General features: G+C 39.8%; 1 protein-coding gene across 1 annotated transcript in view; it reads right to left on the bottom strand.

Annotated features, from left to right (window-relative positions):
* LOC102843550 (cardiomyopathy-associated protein 5-like) overlaps positions 1 to 22,047 on the bottom strand; it is a 148,979-nt gene that overhangs the window by 81,252 nt on the left and 45,680 nt on the right. Inside the window, exon 2 of the mRNA XM_006889884.1 lies at positions 1,861 to 11,059. Within this exon, the coding sequence (XP_006889946.1) occupies positions 1,861 to 11,059 (9,199 nt within the window). The remainder of the gene's footprint in view (positions 1 to 1,860; positions 11,060 to 22,047) is intronic.

Below are 22,047 nucleotides of genomic sequence, written 5' to 3'. Positions count from 1 at the left end.
CTTGACAGCACATAACAATATTTTACTTGTACACAATATTGCTATTGCTCAACAATGCTGCATTTCATTGGTTTGCTAGTCTTGGAATAGGCATACATACAGATCTGTTCTAGTCACATATTCAGATGTGTTCCAGGTAACTGTCTTCCAAATTTCTTGACATAGATGATGGAATGCTTGAAAGATTGCATCTATTTGTTGGAAAATTCCAACTGATATTCTGCCCACTCCTGGAGCCTTGCTATTTGCCATTGACTTCAATGTAGCTAAAACTTCTTACTTCAGGATCCTCAGTTCTTGATCATATGCTACCTCCTGAAATGTTTTAACACCAAACAATTCTTTTTGGCTTAGTGACTGTCTAGTCCTCCCTTCTTTTGATGTTTCTTGCATCATTCCATTCCCACCAGCCTTCCATACTGCTACTCAAGGTTTTCATTTCTTCCATTATTTCACCTTAAAAAAATGCCTCTGATAAGTCTATATTCTTTATCTTTGTATTAGGCTATGTTCTCTAAAGTAGCAAAACTGACGGAATATATCTATATGAAATACTTACTGTAAGGAAATGACTCGTTTGCTTGCAGAGGCTGACAAGTCTGTTTTGGTAGGTGCCATAAAGTTGAGTACAACTTATAACAACCCTATGAACAAGAGATATGAACCGTATACTATCTTGTGCCATCCTCATAATCTCTGATACTCATAATACTTGAGTCCACTGTAGGAGTCACTGTGTCAATCCACCCAGTGGAAGGTCTCCCTCTCTTTTCACTGATCTTCCACTTTCCAAAACACAGTGTCCCTCTCCAAGGAATAGCACCATGCACAAAGAATGTGAGACAAAGCTTTGTTATCTTTGCCTCCAAGGAGCACTCTGGCTGTACCTTCTCCAAGACATATTTGTTTGTTCTTTTGACAATCCATGGAATATTCAGTACTCTTTTCCAACACCAGAGCTCAAAGACATCAAAGGCATCCTTCTGTAATTCTTAACTCATTGTCCAGCTCTCAAATGCATAGGAAGTGACTGAGAAGACCATGACCTGAATCAAGAACATATTAGTCTTCATACCAACATCATAGCTCCTCAGTAATTTTGAGAGGTCCTTGACTGCAGACTTTCCTGATGCAATACGTCTCCTGATGGCCTTACTTCCTGTACCAAGGAGGCATATGGGCATGTTAACGAGTCTCAGTTGTCAGCAGGCAGGCAAGATCTCAAGAAGCTGTTGTTGGAGGCTGCTGGCTCCAGCAATTGATGTGCCCAGGGTCATTGTTAGGAAGCAGGGTTACAGACAGCTAGCTGGCTTTGGAAACTGACAAATCCAAAGTCAGCAAGTGTGGCAGGCCACTGACGTAAGTATGGAGACCGTGATCCAGATAGCCAGATGCAGATCAGACAGAAAGCTCTCTAGATTTTTGCCAGAGAGTTCAATTGTATGTCAATGCAGACCATCTCCCTTCATCAAATAAGATTGACTATCTCTTTATAGACTATACCCCTAAGGAAACTCTTCTTAATCCAATCATTAAAATCCTAAAAATCTGAGTAGATAAGTCTGGTCATATTTTTACAAAGCCACTTCTATTCCTCACTCTTTAACATCACAGAGATTAGAATTTAAAACACATAGGACTGTTACATTAAACTGATCATACTTGACACAAAGTATGTACCCAAAAATGTTTGTCATACTGATGTAAGACATTTGACTAAGGAAATAACTGCTTGCAAACTAACAGTTCTGTCTAATGTGCACATATCAAATGCTGATCATTTTAAAAATTAAAAGCATATGGACATGAATTTGCTCAATTTATATCACCAATTATTTAAATGATTTTAAGTATATTTACCTTCACAGCACTTATAGCTGTGTCAAGCGTTGAAACCTCGTGGTCTTTATGGGTGCCAAATATCTTGTCCATAGCAGAAATTGGGCTTTTGCAAGTGTAACAATAGGAGTCAATCTGGGATTTTTTCGGTTCATTTGGTGCCTTCTCAATTACTAACTCTGATGATAATTGATCTTGGTCTGTCTTCTCTCTGTCTAACTCTGTGGGTTCAGCAGACATACTTGGCTCCTCCTCCCCTACAAATTCATTTTCACTGGTGTGCTCAAAAGATAGCTTTCCTTGAGATAGCACATCTTCAGGTGTAGAGTCTGAGCACACTTCTGATGCAGTGCTGTGAGTGACTACTGCATAATTCAGAGACTCAGTAAATTCATAGTCATCTTGAACAGGACTATTGTAGAGTCTATCTTCATGTGGTTCAGGTGGGACTATTCTAGGCTCTTCTTGCAATGTTTCTTGAACACAAATTGCACCAGATGCAAATTCTTCTTCTGGGAAAGATACTTGTACAGGGACATTCTGACCAACCTCTGGAGTTACATTTCCTGCTTCGGCACCCTCACCACTAGTTTCTTCTACTCTTTTCATAATATTATGAGTGTCTTCAAATGGAACTGCGTAGCTTATTTTCTGGGTAACCACCCTGACTTCCTCGCTGATGGGAGCTTTCCTCTGCATCGCTACATCATCAACTGTCTCCACATGGCCTTCTGAGATTTCTTCGCTGCAAACAGCTCTCTGTTCCTCTTCCAAACTCCTCTCCCCCAAAATAGTTCCAAGCCTCCCCCAAATTTCCCCTTCTGCAGCTATCGGTTGGTATGAATCACCCTTACCAACTGATTTTCCTTCCAGACCTTGGCCTTGGTCCTTTTGAGTTACAGATGTGTCATGGAGAATGTCATCTTTGAGTATGTACTTCTCAAAATACATTCCTGTTCCGTCATCAGTGTCAGAATTTCTGCTTGGAAAGGATGCCTCAGACTTCACACTGTCATCTTCAGAAACTGCCCCTTCTTCCTTCTTTTTCTCTCCAACTGCATCTTCATACAGATCCTTGTATAGAAATGCTAGTGCAGGTGGCTCCTCCAAATGTTCTGGTTTAATATCTTTAGGACTGGTTGTAAATATCCGTGTTCGTGACAAAACTCCTTCCTCTGCATCAAATAAAGGCATCCCAGGTGACTTTGTGTCCACGTCTCTATTTACACCCTTTGGAACATCTCTATCAGTTGATTCTTGGATAACCAAAGATGTTTGGGTCTCCAGGTAAGATAACTCACTGTAGTCCTTTTCTGGTCCATAAAAGCTTTCATCCAATTTCACCAAGTCAAATTCATGTTCCACAGCACTATCCACTGAAGTTTCTGGGACAGTAATAGTTTCTTCTGAAACTCCCTTTGAGAATTCTTCTTCAACCCATAATTTCTGTGGAAACTTATGTTTTTCTGGGTCTGGGGCGATGTTATAATCAATCAAAGTATATTTTTCAAAATAATCCTCTTCACTGGGAACAGTGGGCTTCATAAAGGATAACTCAGTATTTTCTGAATCTGTGGGTAATTCTTCTTTTGTTTTATGAGCTTCCTTTTGTTTCTTTTCTTTCAATAATGGAACTTTTTCATCAGAATCTTCTAACTTGTTCTTTAATGTTTCATGGCAAAGACGTGCCTCACTGTCTTCATGAGTTGGTCTGGTTTTAAGTGAGGATGTCTCCTGCAAATATTCTAACTTATCTGGCATTTGCTCACTTTCCTCCTGATCAATGGAAGAAATGAAAGCAGGAGCATGAATATTCAATATCTCACATCCTTCAGAAATGATACTGAAGGCACTCTTTTGCTCTTCAGAAAGTCCAGCTGGTTTACTAGTAACTGTAAATTCATCTGTTGCACATGTGTCTTTGGGCTCCACAGATATTTCTTTGGTGAGAACTGTTTTCTCACTTTTTAGCGGTGAAGCATTCATTATAAATTGAGTATAGTTGCTGCTCTCTGAACAGCATGGCTTATTTAGGTGGACATCTTCCTGAGCCTCCAAAGAGTGCTTTGAACCAGATTGTTTCGGCAAGTCAGACAGATGATCTTTAGATGTCTGAATTGTATGAACTGTGTGCCTATCTTGACTCAATTCTTCTACTTTAATAGAACTACGTTCATGTATACTTGGTGCCTCTTGTATTCCGTTATTATCACTAAGCTCTAATGGGGCCAGAATTTCTTGTTTTCCAGCCAGTACCTTCTTTGCTGCCAAGGAACGTGATCTGGTTTCAATGTTCTCTTTCTCCTCAGTTAGGCTAACAGACACAAGCTTGTTATTTTCTTCTGAAATATTCAAGGGAGTAGGCTTTGGAATCTCTTTCTTTCCTCTGTCTTCACCAAGCTCAATTAAACTACCTTTGGCTTCTTTTACCGGCAACAATACTGACTCTGACTTCTCTGATTCCTTTGTGATACTTTCATTTGCAAAATGGGATGAAGTCATTTTGGGCTGTTGTGGCACCTTATCATCTGCATTAAGTGAAAAGAGTGAATTTTCTATTTGATCACTTCTTGACTCTTTCATAAGAATAGAAACATTCCATGCAGAAGGAGGAGAGATTGCTGGCATCTGAGGTGTTTTACTCTCAGTGGTGGGAACAGGAACTCCATGTTGGACTTCTTTCAGGACTGACTTCTCACCCAGGAGCGAAGGGGGTTCAATTCCACCATTAGTAGGAGCAACTTCTGAGTTTAGGTCCATTTTCCCCGAATAGTCTGGAGTTTCTTTCTTCCCGTAAACTTCACTAACTGCCTTGGTGCTGGATGGTCGTTGTAAATCATCTACATTTGATAAAAATGTAGATTTTTCTTGAAAGCCTTGGCCTTCACTAGGTTTAAATAAAGCAGCTCTGGATTCTTCAGCAGTTTTACGCTTTGTCTCAGATAAGGGATGATCAGCCAGTTTCTCAGGGGCACTAAAATCAGCAGGGGTGGTGGGAATCGTACCTTTAGACTCTGTCACAGACACTACTTTTTCAGTAGGTTGGCTTGGCTGAGTTTCCAAATTTTCTTTTTCAGCAGCTTCATTATCTGCGGTGTTGGAGCCAAAAAGCAAATTGGACATCCATGATTTCAGAGATGAGATTCCTTTCTTTCCCTTTGCTTCAGGAAGCACTGGCTCCACTGCCTTTGGCTGCTCCGGCGGCTTTTGTGTTAATTCAGGTGACTCTCGAGGCTGAGGCTCCTCATGCACTTGAATTGAAGAGAGGGGTTTTCTTCGCATGGGTATTTTCACTGCAGGTGTAGCATCATCTAAAACCTCTGAGGTAACCACTTCTGATTTTTCCAGTGATTTCTCTCCAGGTAAAGAAGGTGTAGTCCTTTGTGCTTCTTTTTCTTTTAGGGGAGATTTTGCATCTGCTATCTGGGCTGATGAGGGAATTCTTTCTAACTCGCTTAGTTCCACTGATGGGCCTGGAACCAGTTTCTGAAGTAGTTTTTCAGAAGGCACTCTAACTTCTTCCCACCTCTCTTCTTTGTCAGGCCTGGAGAAGTCTGCAGTTGCTTTCTCTAATATCACTTTTTCACCCCCCACAAAAGAAGGGACCAGCTTTCCCTCAGCTGTATTTCTCTCCACATTTCCAGCTGGGAAAATAGATTTTGGTCCTTGTGTTGGTTTTCTTTCATCAGAAGAGCCCGTTTTAGGGGAGGGTGTCTCGACACCACCACTGGAGCTGTCTGGAGTAGACACTAATTCTTGTAAGGATAAGTGAGGTTCTTTCGCAGGTTGGGGCAGGACCTGCTCTCTGCTTTCTCGCTTAGACTCTTCTTCTGACAACACAGCCTTAAGCTGTTCTGTCACCAGATCACTGTTGCCAGAGGGACCCAGCTGCACGTGTCCCAGCATTCTCTCTTCATGGGGACTGGCCAAATCTCTCTCTGGCTTTTCCAACATCCCGTTTTCATCCTTTGGAGAAACAGTGGGTTCTTTCTCTTTTGTTTCTTTAATATCTGTCAACTCAGTTTTCTCAAAAGATTTTGATTCTTCCAAAGACAAATGTTCTTTCACAGAAGAACTCAAATCTTGCTTATCTGCTAAAGAGCCGCTTACATCAGGTAGTTTGACAGCTTTATCTGAACAAAGTGTTTTTCCAGGCTTCTTTTGTTCCACAAGGAGCTCAGAAGAGGGTATCTTTGATGGTTCTGTTCTACTCTGGGGTACATGGGGCGGCTCTGGTTGGCCAGTTCCTTCATTCAATTTAGTTAAAAGATTTTCCATCACTTGTGACTTGACATTTGCTTTTGGTGGTAATGGGCCTATTTCCTGCTTTTCTTCCATTTTAAAGTCAGCAGAATTGCTCAACTCTTCTGATAATCCTTTAAAAGAAAATGTATATGGTTGAAGTTGTTCTAGATTTTCTCCTTCAGCCAGAGGGGTAGATGCTTCTTTTGGCCCTAAGCTAACTTCCTGGGGGGAGAATGGTTTGATTTCTTTATTCTGAGGTTCTTCTCCTAGCTGTGAGTAACTATTTGAAATTTCAGGTGTTGTAGTATATGTTGGTGCTAAATCTTCTGGCACTAAATTTTCCAGCTTAGGAGAGCATGGTGCCTCCTCATGTTTGCCTGTTGGAACTGTCTGTCTGGGTGCAGGTGACACATTTTGTAACAAAGGCAGCTCGTTTTCTTTCTTCTTTATCGCACCATCTTTGGTGGAAAGCCATGTTTCCGGTTCTGACACCTCTGAGGAAAGCACAGAGTTCTTTTTCTGTGATGAAATCAACTTCTCAGAGTCAAGGAGTGAAGAAAATGAAAGACCTTGTTCCTTTTCTATCCTTACTTCCTTAGACACATCTGAATGCACTGAAGATGTTTTGGTAACTGGCAGCCCAGGGCTAATTTCTTCAGTTTCCACTTTTGATAATGTAGAGTGCTCTAATTCAGAGGCCACACTGGGAGGCAAATCAAATTCAATTTCTTTCTCTGCTTCTGACCAACATTTAGCTGTGGTTGTTTCCGTGGGAGAAGGAGCACCTTTAACTGTTATTTTTTCTTCTTCTTTAGGAACTACATGCTTGTCTAGAGATGTTATAAGTGGTGGCAAGCCAACTCCTAATTCACTGGCTCTTTCTTCTGAGACTGATCGTTCCAAGGGAGTGGGAAGTGGTGAGTCTGGTGGGATGTCTTCTTTTGCTAATTTGATTAAACGCGAGTCACTCTTACTTATAGATGGGGTTGTGGAAGAAGTGGGTTCGACTTCCTTCTTTATTTCTTCTGGGGGTGCTGAGAATGGTGGTACAAGTGGACCACGCTCAACTTCCTTTGCCACCTCTGAGGAGGATGAACGTGAAACCCTAGGTGGAACTGTTATTTGAGAGTCCTGTTTAACTTGTTTTGTCATTGTCGATGAAACCTCAGGTCTGGATGAAACTGTTTCCTTCAGAGTGGACTGTGGTGTTATTACTTCAGACTCACTCTTTGACATTCTCTTTTCCACTTCAGATGTCACAGTGAGAGCTAAATTGGGCTTAACACTCTTCTTTGACTCATCTACCAAGTCAGGAGTAGCTGAATATTTCATCCCGGGCCCTGGAACAGTTGGGAACTGAGGCTCCATTTTTTGATCCTGAGATGCATGAGCTGTAGCTGATTGTGAATCAGGCACAGTTTCTTCCTTCCTGACTTTTGACAAATCCATCTGTTCATTTGCAGCTTTGAGAGTGAATGACGCCTCGGGCTCCTGTTCTTTCTTAACTGCATGGACTGAGTCAAGTGATGATGAGTCCTGAGATGCAGGCAAACCAAGTTTGGCATCTTCTTTTCCCATGGATGGTTTTTCAGGTACAGAAGCAGGTGGTGTAGACACTGATGAACCCATCTTCATTTCTCCCTTCTCTGCTTCATTAGTTAAATGTGAAGAAGTCAAGTCTTCAGACTCAGGAGCCAACGTTGCTCTAGTTTTCTGCTTCTGGGACAAAATAAGATATTCAGAGACAGATGTTGAGGTTGTCTGAGCATCTGACTTCGTTTCTACATTCTCTGCTTTATTTGCTAAAGGTGGCAGACTCAAGTCTCCCTGTACAGACATCACAGAGGAAGGTTCATCTTTTTGTTTCTGTGACAAACTGAAATCCTCGGGTACAGGTGTAGAAGCTGTAGATCCAATTTCTTCCTCATCTGGGAAATAGGAGTGTTCTAAGGCAGACACTGCATTCAACAGTGAATCAGGCTCAACCTCATTCTCCTTTGTTTCTGGGACTCTATATGGTGGGATTGAAACTTGGGATGCTGAGTCTGGAGAAAACAGTTCAGCTTCTTCAGTGTCTTCATCTGACAAAAAAGTATGATCAGATGGTGACGTTAAATATATTGGAGAATCACGCTCAAATTCTCTTTTCTCTGCTTCTGGAGTTGCATATGGTGGGAATGAAAATTCTGATGCAAATGCAGAATCTGGAGAAAAAGGCCCAATGTCTTCTTGTTCTTCTTCTGGTAAATTCATGGGAGAGGAAGCCCCTTTTAAAGAGGGCCTGTGGGAAATGTCTTCCTTCTGTGACTCCTGAACTGCATGTGGTGACACTGAAAGTTCAGAAGCAGGGATGGATGAGGGCGTGTACCTCTCCATTTCCTCTGCTTCCTCCTCTGAGAGGACCATGCGTTCAGATGGGGTAGTTGAAAGCGGTGGCGATTGGCATTCAGAAGTTGTTTCAGATGTGTGTGAAGGGAGGGAATTTTTAGATACAGGAGTCACATCTGGAGAAAACAGTCTAGAGTCCTTTTTCTCCTCCTCTGAAAGATTTATAGGCTCAGAAACACCTTTTGATTTGAATTGGGAAATATCACCAATTTCTTTCTTTTGAGATTCTGCTATTTCATTTGGTGGAACTGCGTATTTGGAAGCCATCGTGGAGTCTGATGAGACCTGCTCACTTAGGTCCGCTTCATCTGAGCCAATGGCTTCCTTCTCTTCTTCTAACAGAACTGTAGGCTCAGAAACACCTTTTGATTTTAATTGAGATATATCATCAATTACTTTCTTTTGAGACTCCTTTGTTTCACTTGGTGAAACTGCATCTTGGGAAATCTTAGTTGAATCTGATATAAATTGACTACCTATATCCTCTTTGCCCAAGTTTATGTCCTCCTTCTCTTCTTCTGACAGATCTGTGTGCTCAGAAAGATCTTTTGACTTTAAGGAGGTCTTTTTGTCAACTGCTATCTTCTGTGACTCTCTCAGTGCATGAGGTGGAACGGAAAAGTCAGGAGCAGATATAGAATCTGGTGTGCGACACTCACTTTCTGATGCCTCTTCTCCTGATAGGACCATCTGCTCTGGTGTGACCATGGAAAACAGTGGAGACTGGGCTTCAGAAATCTTCTCAGTCATGGATGGTGTGAAAGAGTATTCAGACACAGATTCTGAGGCTGGGGAAGAAGACACAACATCCTCAATTTCTTCCTCTGACAAAACTGCACGTTCAGATCTACCTTTTACAAAGGATGGAGCCACTGACTCACTTTCTTTCTTCTCTAGTTTATGACTCACATCCTGAGGGACTGAATGCTCTGATACAAAAGCAGAGTCAGTAGACACAGATTCATTTTCCTCTCTTTCTTCCTCAGAGAACACTACTTGTTCAGGTGTCGATGCTGTTACCGATGGTGAGAGGAACTCCCCTTCTTCCTCCAATTCAGGAGCCATTCGTGGTGGAAATGACTCCTCAGAAACCAAAGGACTTTCTGGATAACCAAGCTCTACGATTTCTTCTTCTACAAAATTAGAATCTTCGGATTCAGGGAGAGCAGCCATCGGTAGGGGACTTTCTAACAATTTTTTCTCTGGTTCTCCTGACACTAGAGGTTCAGGAAGAGGAATGGTTGGCTCAGGTATGTTTTCTTTCTTACCTTCTTCAACTTCATGATGAAGAGGGGCCACTTGTTCAGTGACTGGTTCTGCCATTTCTAAGGAAGTCAAGTCCAGCTGGTCTTTCCCTGTGCCAGCACTTTCCTGAATGGATGCTTCCAGGCATGGTGCTTCCAGAGACTCTTTCTCTGTCTCTAGGGAAATGAAGTGGTCAGCAGAATACATTTCTTCTTTCTTTAGCTCATCAGCTAAAAATGGTGAGACTGAATCAGCATTCTCTGTAATCACAGTTTCATGTGAATCAGGCTCAAAACCTTCCTTTGCTGTTTCCAATAACACAGTTGGAGACGCAACAGGTGTAACAGAGGAAGAAGGCTCTATTTCGTGGGTTTCTGCTGCATCCCCTGGCAGTTGTGGCACCAGCTGTGGAGAGCTGAGCTGTGCTTTTTGTTCTATCATGTCATTACTTGAATAAGAGGAAACTGTATCCCTAGGTACTGATATGACATTTTGGGGGGAACCAACATGACTTTTCTTTTGATCTTCATGACTGAACGAAGAGGTAAAAGTCGATCTTTTGGAGAGTGCATCTCTCCAAGATGGAGTAAGCTCTTGTTCTTTATCTTCTTTTATACTATGAGTTGCTAATTTGGCCATTTTGGAACCTATATTAGAACTGCTATTGCCTAAATCTGGCTCTAGACTAATGGATGCATCTTTCCCTTTTCTATAATGTATTTCTTTAATTACATAACCTTTGGGCAATGTTCCATAAAACTGCAGAGGAACTAATTCTTCCTTAACTGAATTAAACATCTTAATTTTATACTGAACTGTCCCTATGTAGACAGGCCTTAACACTAATGGCTTGTGTTCTTTGTATATTGCCCCGGTAATAGGTGGTGTGTTTGAGGCAGTTTTCTTTTTTCTCATTTTATCATAAATGCCAATAGATGACTTTTCTTTCTCGATTTTTAAGGCTTTATTTTCGGAAGTCAAGGAATTGTCATTTTTGTTTACTGGAATTTCTTCTTGGGCTTCTAAAGAATGTCTCTTTTTTATGCCCTTCCGACGCAAGGATGGTGAGCCATGTTTTGACTTATGAGTTCTTTTCTGAGACTTTTTCACTTCATCCACAATAAATGAAACATTCCCTGGAGGAGAGTTCACAGTGGACCCTTCCAGACTACACACACCAGAAGTCTGACTTTCTTCCGAGGCCACGGGAGTAGATGACCGACTTGAATTGGTCTCCCAGGTTATTCCACTGTCTTCCCGTTGAACTGTCACCATGGAAAAGGAGGGGTCAGAAATAATGCACTTCTCCTTGATCTTGCCCTCTTCATCCTGGTCTGAAAACCTGATAGTGAAGATAATAGACAAATATTATATTTCTACCAGACAATAATAGGTTAGAATAGGGCAGAATTCAGATCTGTGGTCACTATGAATCCTATTCAACTCAATGGCACCTAAAAGGAACAACACAAGCAACTTCTGTAGCCTGAAATTGACCAAACGTACAGTCAAGAGGCATTAAAAATAATCCAGGCAATGGATTGATCGAGACCAATGTTACTATCCAAGTAAAAGTAAATCATTAAAGCTAGGATACTAAATACAACCAAACATTCCATGCAGGAATTAACCAATACCCAAATAAAACTCAAAAGAGATTACTACTCAACTCACCACCTTTCCTTATCAACATTGTCATCCTAGTCTCCCTGTGGCTCATCCATTCACGTGTGTTCTCAAGTCACCAGAACTGTCAAAATGACTCTGGCATCCTCTTCTCTCTGCTACCATCATAATCATTCTAACTTAGTTCATTAGCACTTTATTCCTAGCTTATTGACAGTAACTTCCTACATAGTCAAATTTACTTCCTACTTTTCTTTACTGACCATCTTTTCAGTTTGGCTTTACCAAAAATTTCCAGCATGCTATTCCCCTGTTCAAAATATCAGTAATTCTTTTATATCGACAAGGAATGGTCAAGTTCTAGTGCCTTGGCTATTCTGCTCCTTATCTGACCTTATTTCTAAATACCACCTCTACTCTTACCCAGGCATAGTAAAATTCTTTTCTAACTAAACAACTCACTGGCCACTGAATTATTTCATGGGAACTTTGAGTCAAGCCCATAAAAGAAAAATTATCATTGAATGTATAAGGATCACAAAAACTGTGCTTCAATTTCCTCCCCTATAAAACATAGACAATAACAGAGCCCACCTCATGAAGTTGTAAAGTCTAAATTAGACAACATACACAAAAATTTTATAAATAGGTCCTGGCATTTAGAAAGTGTCCAATGAAATTTATTGGTCACCCATATAATCATTGGACAAGTGATCAAAGGAGTTCTGGGAATGGTCATTTTTAATTCATAGAAGTGTGAAATCTCTGTAGTTTTCCTGTGTCCTCTAAATACACAGCTGGCTTTAGCTGCCTTATCAGTTACATTTGTTCCCTGTCTTAAATGCTATGATACTCTTCTTACCTGTTATTCATAGAGCCACCACAGAGTTGTGGTGGACATGAAGAAACCTAACAACAACAATAACAACTTCTTACCTGGACTTCTCTTATGTCTCCTCTTCCCTTGTGCTCTTGCTGCTCCTACATTGGGAACCCCAACCTTCCACCTTACTCCATATCTTCTGTATATCTTCATTCTACCTACTTTTCAAGGCCTTATTTAAAATCTCTCCAAGTTATTACTCCTTAGAAACTCAACAGGCATTAATATTTGTAAGTATTAAGTTTAAAAGTAAAATTCCTAAGGCTATTTCCTCCTAGGGATATGGCTACAATTTAAGATGTTGTTAGTTTTAGGTGCCTTTGAGTACAACCCAACGCTGTCCCATTTTTGTGCCATCTTCACACTTCCTGACCCGCTAGAGTCCACTGCTGCAGTCACTAAGCACAGTCTATTTTATTATTGACTAGTTCTAAGCTTTTTATGCAATATTAAAAATAATAAAACGCAAATGTCTCCATGTCAAACCCACTAGGTATAAGTAACAAATCAAAGCATTTTAAGTTAGAGAATTTAGGTCCCTTACCAAGTCTTTCTCTTTTTCTAAATTGTCAGTCAATTAACTCACTTTAGAATCACAGTGGGGAGTTTTTCTAAAATATTGATGCCATTCTAGCATCAAAGATCTAATTGTATAACCTAAAATTATAAAATTTTCAGACGACAGCATAGAGGTAATACTTTAGGACCTAGCCTTCAACAATTGATTCTTAGATGTGGCATCAAAATCCCAAGTGACAAAAGACAACATGGATAAATGAGATAACATCAAAATTTAAAACCAACATACATCAAAGAATTTTATCCATAAAACAAAAAGACAGCTTACAAAATAGAAGAAAATTTAGGGTAATAATATATTAGATAAGGCTTTAGTATCCAGAATATATCAAGAACTCCTATAAGTTAACAAGGAAAAAAGATAAACAATCCAATTGAAAATGGACAAAATGGACATTTCATCAAAGATGATATTCAAATGGTCAAAAAGCATATGAAAAGATGTTCAGCATCATTAACCATTAATTAAGTTGCTATCAAGTTAGTTCTGATAAATAGTGACCCAGTATGATAGAGTAGAACTATTCCATAGGGTTTCCAAGGATGCAATCTTTAGGGGAAAAGATACTGCCATATCTTTCTTCTTTGATGCTGCCAGTAGTAGTCCCAAACCTAACCATCACACCACCAAGTTGACTGATCATTAGATATTAAAGAGATGCAAATTAAAACCACAATCAGATGCCACTTCATTATCTTTAGAATTGCTAAGATTTTTTTAAATAAACAAAAAATGAAAGTTAGTATGTTGATAATGGCATTTCCTAAAGAGGAGGAAATGACACATGGGCCACAGAGTCTCTGAAAGGGCCAGAGAGAGTAAGAATAGCAAAGCCTCTCACTGTCCCAGAGTAGAAAGTAGATAAGAGTAGATAAAGAGCCCATAGCTGAGCCACACCAACAGAAAGAGGTTCATTTATTCTTTGCTGCCTCACAGACTTACAGATATGGCACCAGCAATGGGGTTTATTAGGGAAGGAAGTTGGAGAGTGGGGGAGGCAAAGAATATGTCACAATACAAGTGCAGGTTTTAGACAAAGTTTCAAGGCAAACTTCTTCAATTAATCCAGGCTCTGGTTTCAGTTCAGCAGTCAAATTCAAATCATCCAGCAAGGTTTCTATCAGAACAGTTATAAGTCAGTTTTTCCTTTAAGCATCTGGCCAGAAGAGCAAACACTTTCAGCTGTGACCTTTATCTCAGGGCTCCCTGCTTACACCTTGCCGTGGTTTCTCCACAGCAATGTCATTGTCTCTCCAACACCATCACCAGGGTCTCACCAACAGGGTCTGCTCCAATCGCCCTCAAGTCTTGCTGTCACATGTCTTGCCAGCCTCAAGTTTTGCCTCCCTATGTGGGAAGTACTCTTTCTCTCATCCTAGCCCCACAGATGTTGGTGATTTGCAAGACCATGCTGATTTTCAAGACCATGTTTCTACCGTTAAGGTAGTTGGAGACCAGAGGGCACTAACCATAATGGTTAAAAAAGGCCAACTTTTAGGCTAACACTACAGATATGGAGAAAGCAGAGCTTTGATTCCATTGGTGGTGGAAATAAAATATGGTACATTTTTAATTGGGTGGCCTCCTCACTCACACAGTGTGGGGAACCCACGGAGTCACACAAGACACGATCTGAGAGCTATCTCTAATCTCCTTGATCAGGTAACACCTTTTTCCTACAAGGGTGTTGTTGTTGTTGTTGTTGTTGTTATGTGCTGTCGAGTTGCTTGTGACTCGTAGCGGCCCTATGTACAACAGCCCTAAACTCTGCTCTGTCTTGTGCCAATCACACTGTCTCTGACACTCCCATCCCGATTACCCCAGTCACTGAATCAATCCACCTCATAGAGGGCCTTCCCGTCCTGCGCTGTCCCTCCACCCTACCAAGCATGATGTTCTTCTCCAAGGACCAGTCTCTCCTCACAACATTGTATGTTAGGCTAAGCCTCAGAATCCTTGCCTCCAAGGAGCCACCCGGTTTAACCCTTTCCAGGATGAATCTGTTTGTTTTCTTAGCAGTCCATGGTATTCTCAATACTCTTCTCCAGCACCACAGCTCAAAGGCATCAATTCTCTTTCTATCCTCCTTGGTCATTGTCCAACTCTCTGATGCATAACAAGTGATTGCAAAGACCATGGTCTGTATCAGATGCATCTTAGTCTCCAGAGAGACACTATTGCTCTTCAGTACTTCGGAGAGGTCCCTAATAACAGACTTTCCCATGGCTATGCACCTTTTACTTTCCTGGCTGCTGGTGCCAAGAGTGTTGACTGTGGAGCCAAGCAAACTAAAGCTGTGAACAATCTCAATCTCTTGGCCATCCATCCTGATGCTACCAATTGGTCCAGTGGTGAGAATCTTTGTCTTCTTGACATTAAGCCTCAATCCATATTGGAAGCTACAGTCCTTGACCCTCTGCAGCAGGTGCTTCAGGTCCTCCTCGGTTTTAGCAAGCAGGGTGGTGTCATCTGCATAACACAGATTGTTGATAAATTGTCCACTAATCTTGACGCCACACTTCTCATAGAGCCCAGCCTCCCGGATAATCTGTTCTGCATGCAGGTTGAAAAGGTATGGAGATAGGATGCATCCCTGGAGTACACCCTTCCCAATTTTGAACCATGCAGTGTTCCCTTGCCCTGTTCTGACGACTGCCTCCTGGTCCAAGTATAGGTTTCACATTAGAAAGTGTTCTGGGATTCCCATTCTTCTCAGAGTCAGCCACAGTTTGTTATGATCCACACAGTCAAACGCCTTTGCATAGTCAATGAAACACAGATAGACATTCCTCTGGTATTCTCTGCTTTCAGCTAAGATCCATCTAACATCAGCTACAATAACCCTAGTACCATGACTCCTTCTAAACCCAGCCTGGACTTCTGGCAAGGTGTTAGCTACCTTAATTTCATCTTTCACCAAAGGATATCTTCAGTCTCAAATCTCCTTCAAGGTCTAGGTTTTGAAGAGGAAGACCCAGGATGAGATGGATTGGTACAGTAACTGGGGCAATGGGAGTTGGTTTGTCAGCATTAGTGAGACTGACTTAGGACAAGGAAGGGTTCAGAGCTGCTGTAAATAGATAGGGTCGCTATACATCACAGGTTACTCAATGGCACATAACAATAACATGCTATGACAGGTTTGGAAGCAGTAGTAGCATCCACTTCCTAAACAACATGCCTCCAGAAACTCTATGAACTTTGATAAATATTGATAGTTGTAGAGGTGCTTCAGGCCTTTTGTTCTTAGAGTCGCTATGAGTCGTGCTTGACTCAAAGGCAGTCAACAACTATGGAAAATGGTATAATGACTCCTCATAAAATTAAATATAAAACTACCATATGATCTAGCAATTCCACTTTTGGTTATATGCCCAAGGGACTTGAAAGCTGCAACGCAAGATATATCAGTGTTGCTTGTAGTACTGTTTTGCAATAGCCAAAAAGTGGAAATGAACAAAATGCCTATCAAATAGATGTCTGGAATAACAAAATGTGGCACACACATGGAATATTACTCTATCATCAAGAGAAATTTTAATGTTTCTGACATATACCACAATATGAACAGATCTAAAACATTATGTTGAGAGAAATTAGTCAATCACGAAAGGACTAATATTATTTCACTACTAGGAAATACCCAGAATAGACAAAAGGGATTCTAATAGCCTAGTCCGTTAACACAATGGCAAGCAGTTTGAACCCACCAACTGCTCCTGGGGAAAAAGATGGACAGCTTCCTCTGGTGTGATTTACAGAGACATTAAATTTGCTGGAGGGTCACTTATAAGATGATTCCAACTCAGGGCAATGAGAAAGAGAGGCTCAGCAAAATGTTGTTGTGTACCACAGAGTCAGAACCAACCCAGAGCTGACCCTCCCGTGGGTTTTCAGAGACAGTTAATCACAAGGGAGGAGAGTGCCCATCCTTCTCCCATGTAGCAGCTGGTGCCCTCGAACAGCATGCCTTTGGGATTGCAGCACAGCTTCTTGCCACTAGGCCACCAGAGCTCCCTAGGGAAACTATAGAGATTAAAATTTAATAGTTGTTACCAAGGGTAGGAGGGATGGGGAAAGTGGAGAATCCGTGTTTACATAGCAGGGTTTTTTATTAGGGGGATGGAAAAATTGGCAACAGATATTGGAGATAATGTATACTGTTGTTGTTTTACTGTCAAGTCGGAACCGACCCATAGCTCACCCTCAAGCTGGTTTTCAGAGACATTTAATTACACAGATGGAGATTGTCCGTCCATCTCCCACCAAGCAGCTGGTGGTCTTGAACTGTGTGCCTTCAGGATTGCAGTGCAACTTCTTGCCACTAGGCCACTAGAGCTCTTATTTTTGTATTTTGTAAATTGTTAAACTAGTAAATGATATATTTTAAGTAACTCTACAAAACACAATAAAAATTTTATAAATATATCGACGTCACTTCATCTTTCTCCTCACAGGACTCTAATTAAATTGAACAGGGATAGGATAGCATTACTGTTTTTATGTTTAGAAGCTTCTAGATGTTTCCAGTATGCCCCAATGACTGATGTACACAATCCTATCTACCTAGAAACTTAAACAGTGTGTGTCTGTCTTGTTTATTTTCAACTTTTCCTAGTTTGTTAAGTTTTGTTAAGGCGAGGAGCACAAGTCCTTGAAAGTAGATTCTACACCCCTTTGTTAAACTGTAAAACTTCCCCCGCGTCTGCTGCAAAGGGATTATGGATACGTAAAGATACTGATCTTCCTGTTCTGTACAGCCAGGTGGGACTGAGCAGCCAAAACCCTAGAGTCACTGGCCTGCAACAGTGAACAGCATCATCTATTTATCCCAGTGTGCTATAAATAATAAAAGAGAATATTATAAATAATATCAGAGAATAGGGATAAGAAGCTGTGGAAGGAATCATTTTTTATACCCCCACTCTCCTTATTTGCTCTTGCATTAAAGTACTGAATTTAATTAGGGATTAATACCCTACCTCAGTCCTGGATGGAATATTATTTTAAATTCTTTTTTTGGACTCTTTCACATACCTAAATTAAGAAATTCCTTGGGATTTTTCCACTCCTACTGCTCCTTCTTTCTTCATGTAACTTAACAAAAGTAGGATAAAATTTAAATTTAAAATTGTGCCTGGAAAATCAACATTCTGAATGTCCATGATTACAACAGCATTACACAAGCAATTATAAATTCAATTAAGAGCTAATTATTGATTGTAAATTCAAGGTACCCAACCAGAGATGTTTTCATTACAAATTGGAATGAATTCATGAGTGTTTAGCAGCAAATGTTCATAAAAGTATTTCTGATGAAATGGTGATCTTAAGAAGGCAAACCTACTAAGATAGGTTCACTTAACTATTGAACTTATTCATTCATCTATTCTTTCAGTTTTTAAGTGTATATTGAGTTTAGGTACAAGAAATACAAATAAAAATACAACTTTAAAGAAATTAAAACTTTAAAAGGAGGGGGAAATAAATCATGGCAGTACAGTGTAATAAGTATCATATAGAAGGTACAGTGAGAATATAAACAAGGAACAACCTCTCAGAATGAAGAATCCTGAGTTAGATTTTAAAGAAAACAAAACAAAACAGTAGTTTGACAGATGGATGAAAAGTCTAGATACGAAAGGGATATAGAGGCCTAGAGAGGACAAAAAGGTCATTCAAGAAAAGAGCTGCAGAATGTGCAAAATGTACAAACAAACAAATCGCTCTAGCACACTGAATGACTCAAAGTGTTTTGAGATGCATGGATTATTAGAGAGAAGAAAGAGATAAAGAGAATGACACAATCAATGAGAATCAGAGAATGGCTGTATCGTTGTTTTTGTTGTGGTTGAGCTGGTGTTGCCTCAACTCTGACTCATAGTGAACCCTGACCAATCCCCGTGTCATCTGAACAATCTCTGCTGCAGTCACCCTGTCAATCTATCTTAATATGGGTCTTCCTCGCTTTCATTGACTACTCATTGACTATGTCCTTCTCAGGAAGACTCCAGCTCCTTCGTGATAATATACCCAAAGGATGTCAGATGAAGTCTCACCGTCCTTGCTGATAAAGAAGTATTTTCTTTCGGCTATAGTTCTTATATTACAGATTTGTTTGTTCTTTTAGTAGCCCGTAGTATATTTCATATTCTGCACCAGCACTAGAATAGAGTTATCAATTCTTCTTCAGTCTTTCTTATTCATTGTCCAATTTTCACGTGGATATGAAACAACTGAGTTCCTGATTCATTAAAGTAACAGCCTTGCCTTTTAGCATTTCGAACAAGTTCCTGGCAGCATATCTGCCTAAACCAATACCAATAATTTGATTTCTTGAGTACTGCTTCCATGGGTGTTAATTGAGGATCAAAATAAAATTAAATCTTTGATAACTTCAAATCTTTCCCCATTTCTCATTACTTTGTTGTTTCTTGGCTCAGTTGTGAGAATTTTTGTTTTCTTTTTATTGAAGTGTGATCCATACTAAAAACTACAGTCTGAACTTCAATAAGTGCTTAAAGACCTCTTCACTTTTGGAAAGTAAGATTGTGTCATCTGCATATTGCAAAATTAGTCTTCCTTAGTGCCACATTCTTCTTCATATAGTCCAGCTTCTCAGTTGATTTGCCCAGCATACACATTAAATAGGTAATATGAAAAGATACTAGCCTGACACACATTTTTTACTGATTTCAAACTACGACTTTATTCATCAACATCTCGTTGCTGTAGAATTGGAATTCAACTTTCAAGAGGGGGAGAGGGGAAGCGGAGGGGTAAGGATCTGCAGGGGTGGAGTGTTAATCATAGGATCGCACAATTCAATGGGTGGGATGGTGAAGGAAATTGTTTTGTCTTGTTTCCGGGTTTTTTTTTAATTTTATTAATTTTAATGAACATTTACAGAGATTTTGGATTTCATTCACTGTTGCACTTATTTCCTTGCCCAGCCCCCCCACCCCACCAGTTCGCTCCTCTCTTTGAAAAGTAAAACATACACACACACACCACCGCTCTGAGTACACTCCACTATGCAACCTTAATTCTGGACTCTTGTGATAACCATAACACCTTATTATATATCATTTTTAAATTGTTCTCTCCCTCATCTCGTTCAACGCAGTATACATAATTTATCCAGTTTTTTTAGTCTTACCCCAACCTTGATGTCAGTCCCATTCTACAACAGTGGCACCATGCAGTATTTGTCCTTTTGTGACTGAGATATTTCACTCAGCATAATGTCCTCCAGCGTCACCCATTTTTAATAATATTGCAAGTGTACCTTGTTTTTCAATGCAGTGTAGTATTCCATTGTGTGAATATACCATAGCTTCTCTATCCAGTCATTTGTTGATGGGCACTTGGGTTGTTTCCAACTCATTGCTATTGTGAACAAAGCCACGATAAACGTGGGTGTGCATAGGAAATTGTTTTGTGAAAAACTTTTGTTTTGTAAAAACTTGTTTGTATTCAAACTTTGTAAACAAATCAGTATAAAATATTAAAAATTTTTTTAAAAAAGAAAATGTCAATATTTCTCCTGAAATACAGTGCTCTTAGCAATAGGATAAAATCCATAAACCTATAAAAAGATGGGGAGCACCTGTGGCTTAGAGGTAAGGAATTATGCTGCTGATTCAAAGGCATATGGTTTGTAACTACCAGCTGTTTCATGGGATAAAGATGGGCAATCTCCTCTCATACAATATACAGCCTCTGCAAATCTGCTGGAGGGTCAGCTATTGGTTGGTTCCAAAAGTACTTAACAACAATGGTAGGAAGATGAGTGTCCTGTAGGGAAGCTCTAGTAGCTTAGTAATAAGGAATTGTACTGCCAACCCAAAGGCACAAGGCCCAAATCCACCAACTGATCCACAGAAGAAAGATGGGCATTATCTTACCATATTATTGATAGCCTCTGAAAATCCACTTTAGAGGGTCATCTATGAGTCATTTCCAACTTAATGGTATGTAACAATAACAGAAAGATAAATCAGTATAACCATTATTAATATATGTATATACATCAACCACTAATGTCAGAGACAAGCAATGAAAGAATTTTTTGTGATTTATGCATAAATTAACCAAACATGCATCAAGATGGTAACTGGGACGCTAAAACTGGAAATAAAATTAAATAGTTGCTGGGCAATATGGGCTTGGTGATAAAAATTATGTTAGCAATTTCTGGATAGAACTGTGCAAAACTAATGACTTATTCATTGCAAACACCTTCATTCAACAGTATTAAACAACAACTACACACAAGCACTTTACCTTGAGTATAAACCAAATCAAACCTATTGGCAATAGGTTAACTCAGACCATATAAAACCTATAGGACAGAATAGAACTGCTTTTTAGAGGTTGCAAGGCTGTAAATCTTTGTAGAAGCAGATTGTCTCATCTCTGATCCATTATGAGGCTGTTAGATTTGAACTATCAGTCTTTCAGGTAACAACATGAAGCTACATGAACACACTGTGCCAATAGGGCTCCTACCTTGAACATATGCCATCTGAATTTAAAGGCCATCTCAAAATAAGTTTGGTATAGGATCGCACAATTTGGGTGGAGGGAGGGACTGGTAAAGGAAAGGGGAAAGACGGGAAAGGTTTTGTGTGGAAAAACAATGTGTATGAACTTCATATGTAAACCAGTATAAAATAATTTAAAAAAAAAAACCCAAACAACAGATTGACCAAAACCCAAAAGAATTGTGAGATGAAATCAAAGATGTTGTATATAAAGAAAGCAAAATATAATTTAAAAGAGCAAGAAAGAAAAGACCAAAATAGATGTCAGAATAGACTCTGAAACTTGCTAGTGAATTATAGAAAAACTAAAGCAGATGGGGAGGGGGGATTGACTAAGCAAGAGCTAAAGCTAAAATTCCAAAAGACTGCTTGAGATGACAAAGTAATGTATTATAATGAAATATACAAAGATCTGGAGTTAGAAAACCAAAAGGAAGAAAATACTGAACATTTTTCAAGTTAAAAGAATAAATAATAATTCACACTTCAGGTTTCAAAATAACTGAAGGATTCTACTGCCATAAAAACTGCAGGCTACAGGAAGCATCAAAAGATGATGCAAGGGACACAAAAAATCATTGTGCCAAAAAAATTGGCCAACATTCAACCATTTCTGAAAGAAATGAAGAAAAATAGATGAATGAGACCTTCTAAGTATCAAATTCCTAGGCACATCCAAAAACTTCTCCAACAGG

This window comes from Elephantulus edwardii, unplaced genomic scaffold (genome assembly GCF_000299155.1).
Source record: "Elephantulus edwardii isolate Elephantulus edwardi_28Jun2011 unplaced genomic scaffold, EleEdw1.0 scaffold00082, whole genome shotgun sequence".
Lineage (NCBI taxonomy): Eukaryota > Metazoa > Chordata > Mammalia > Macroscelidea > Macroscelididae > Elephantulus > Elephantulus edwardii.
This window is presented reverse-complemented; position numbering and strand designations above follow the sequence as displayed.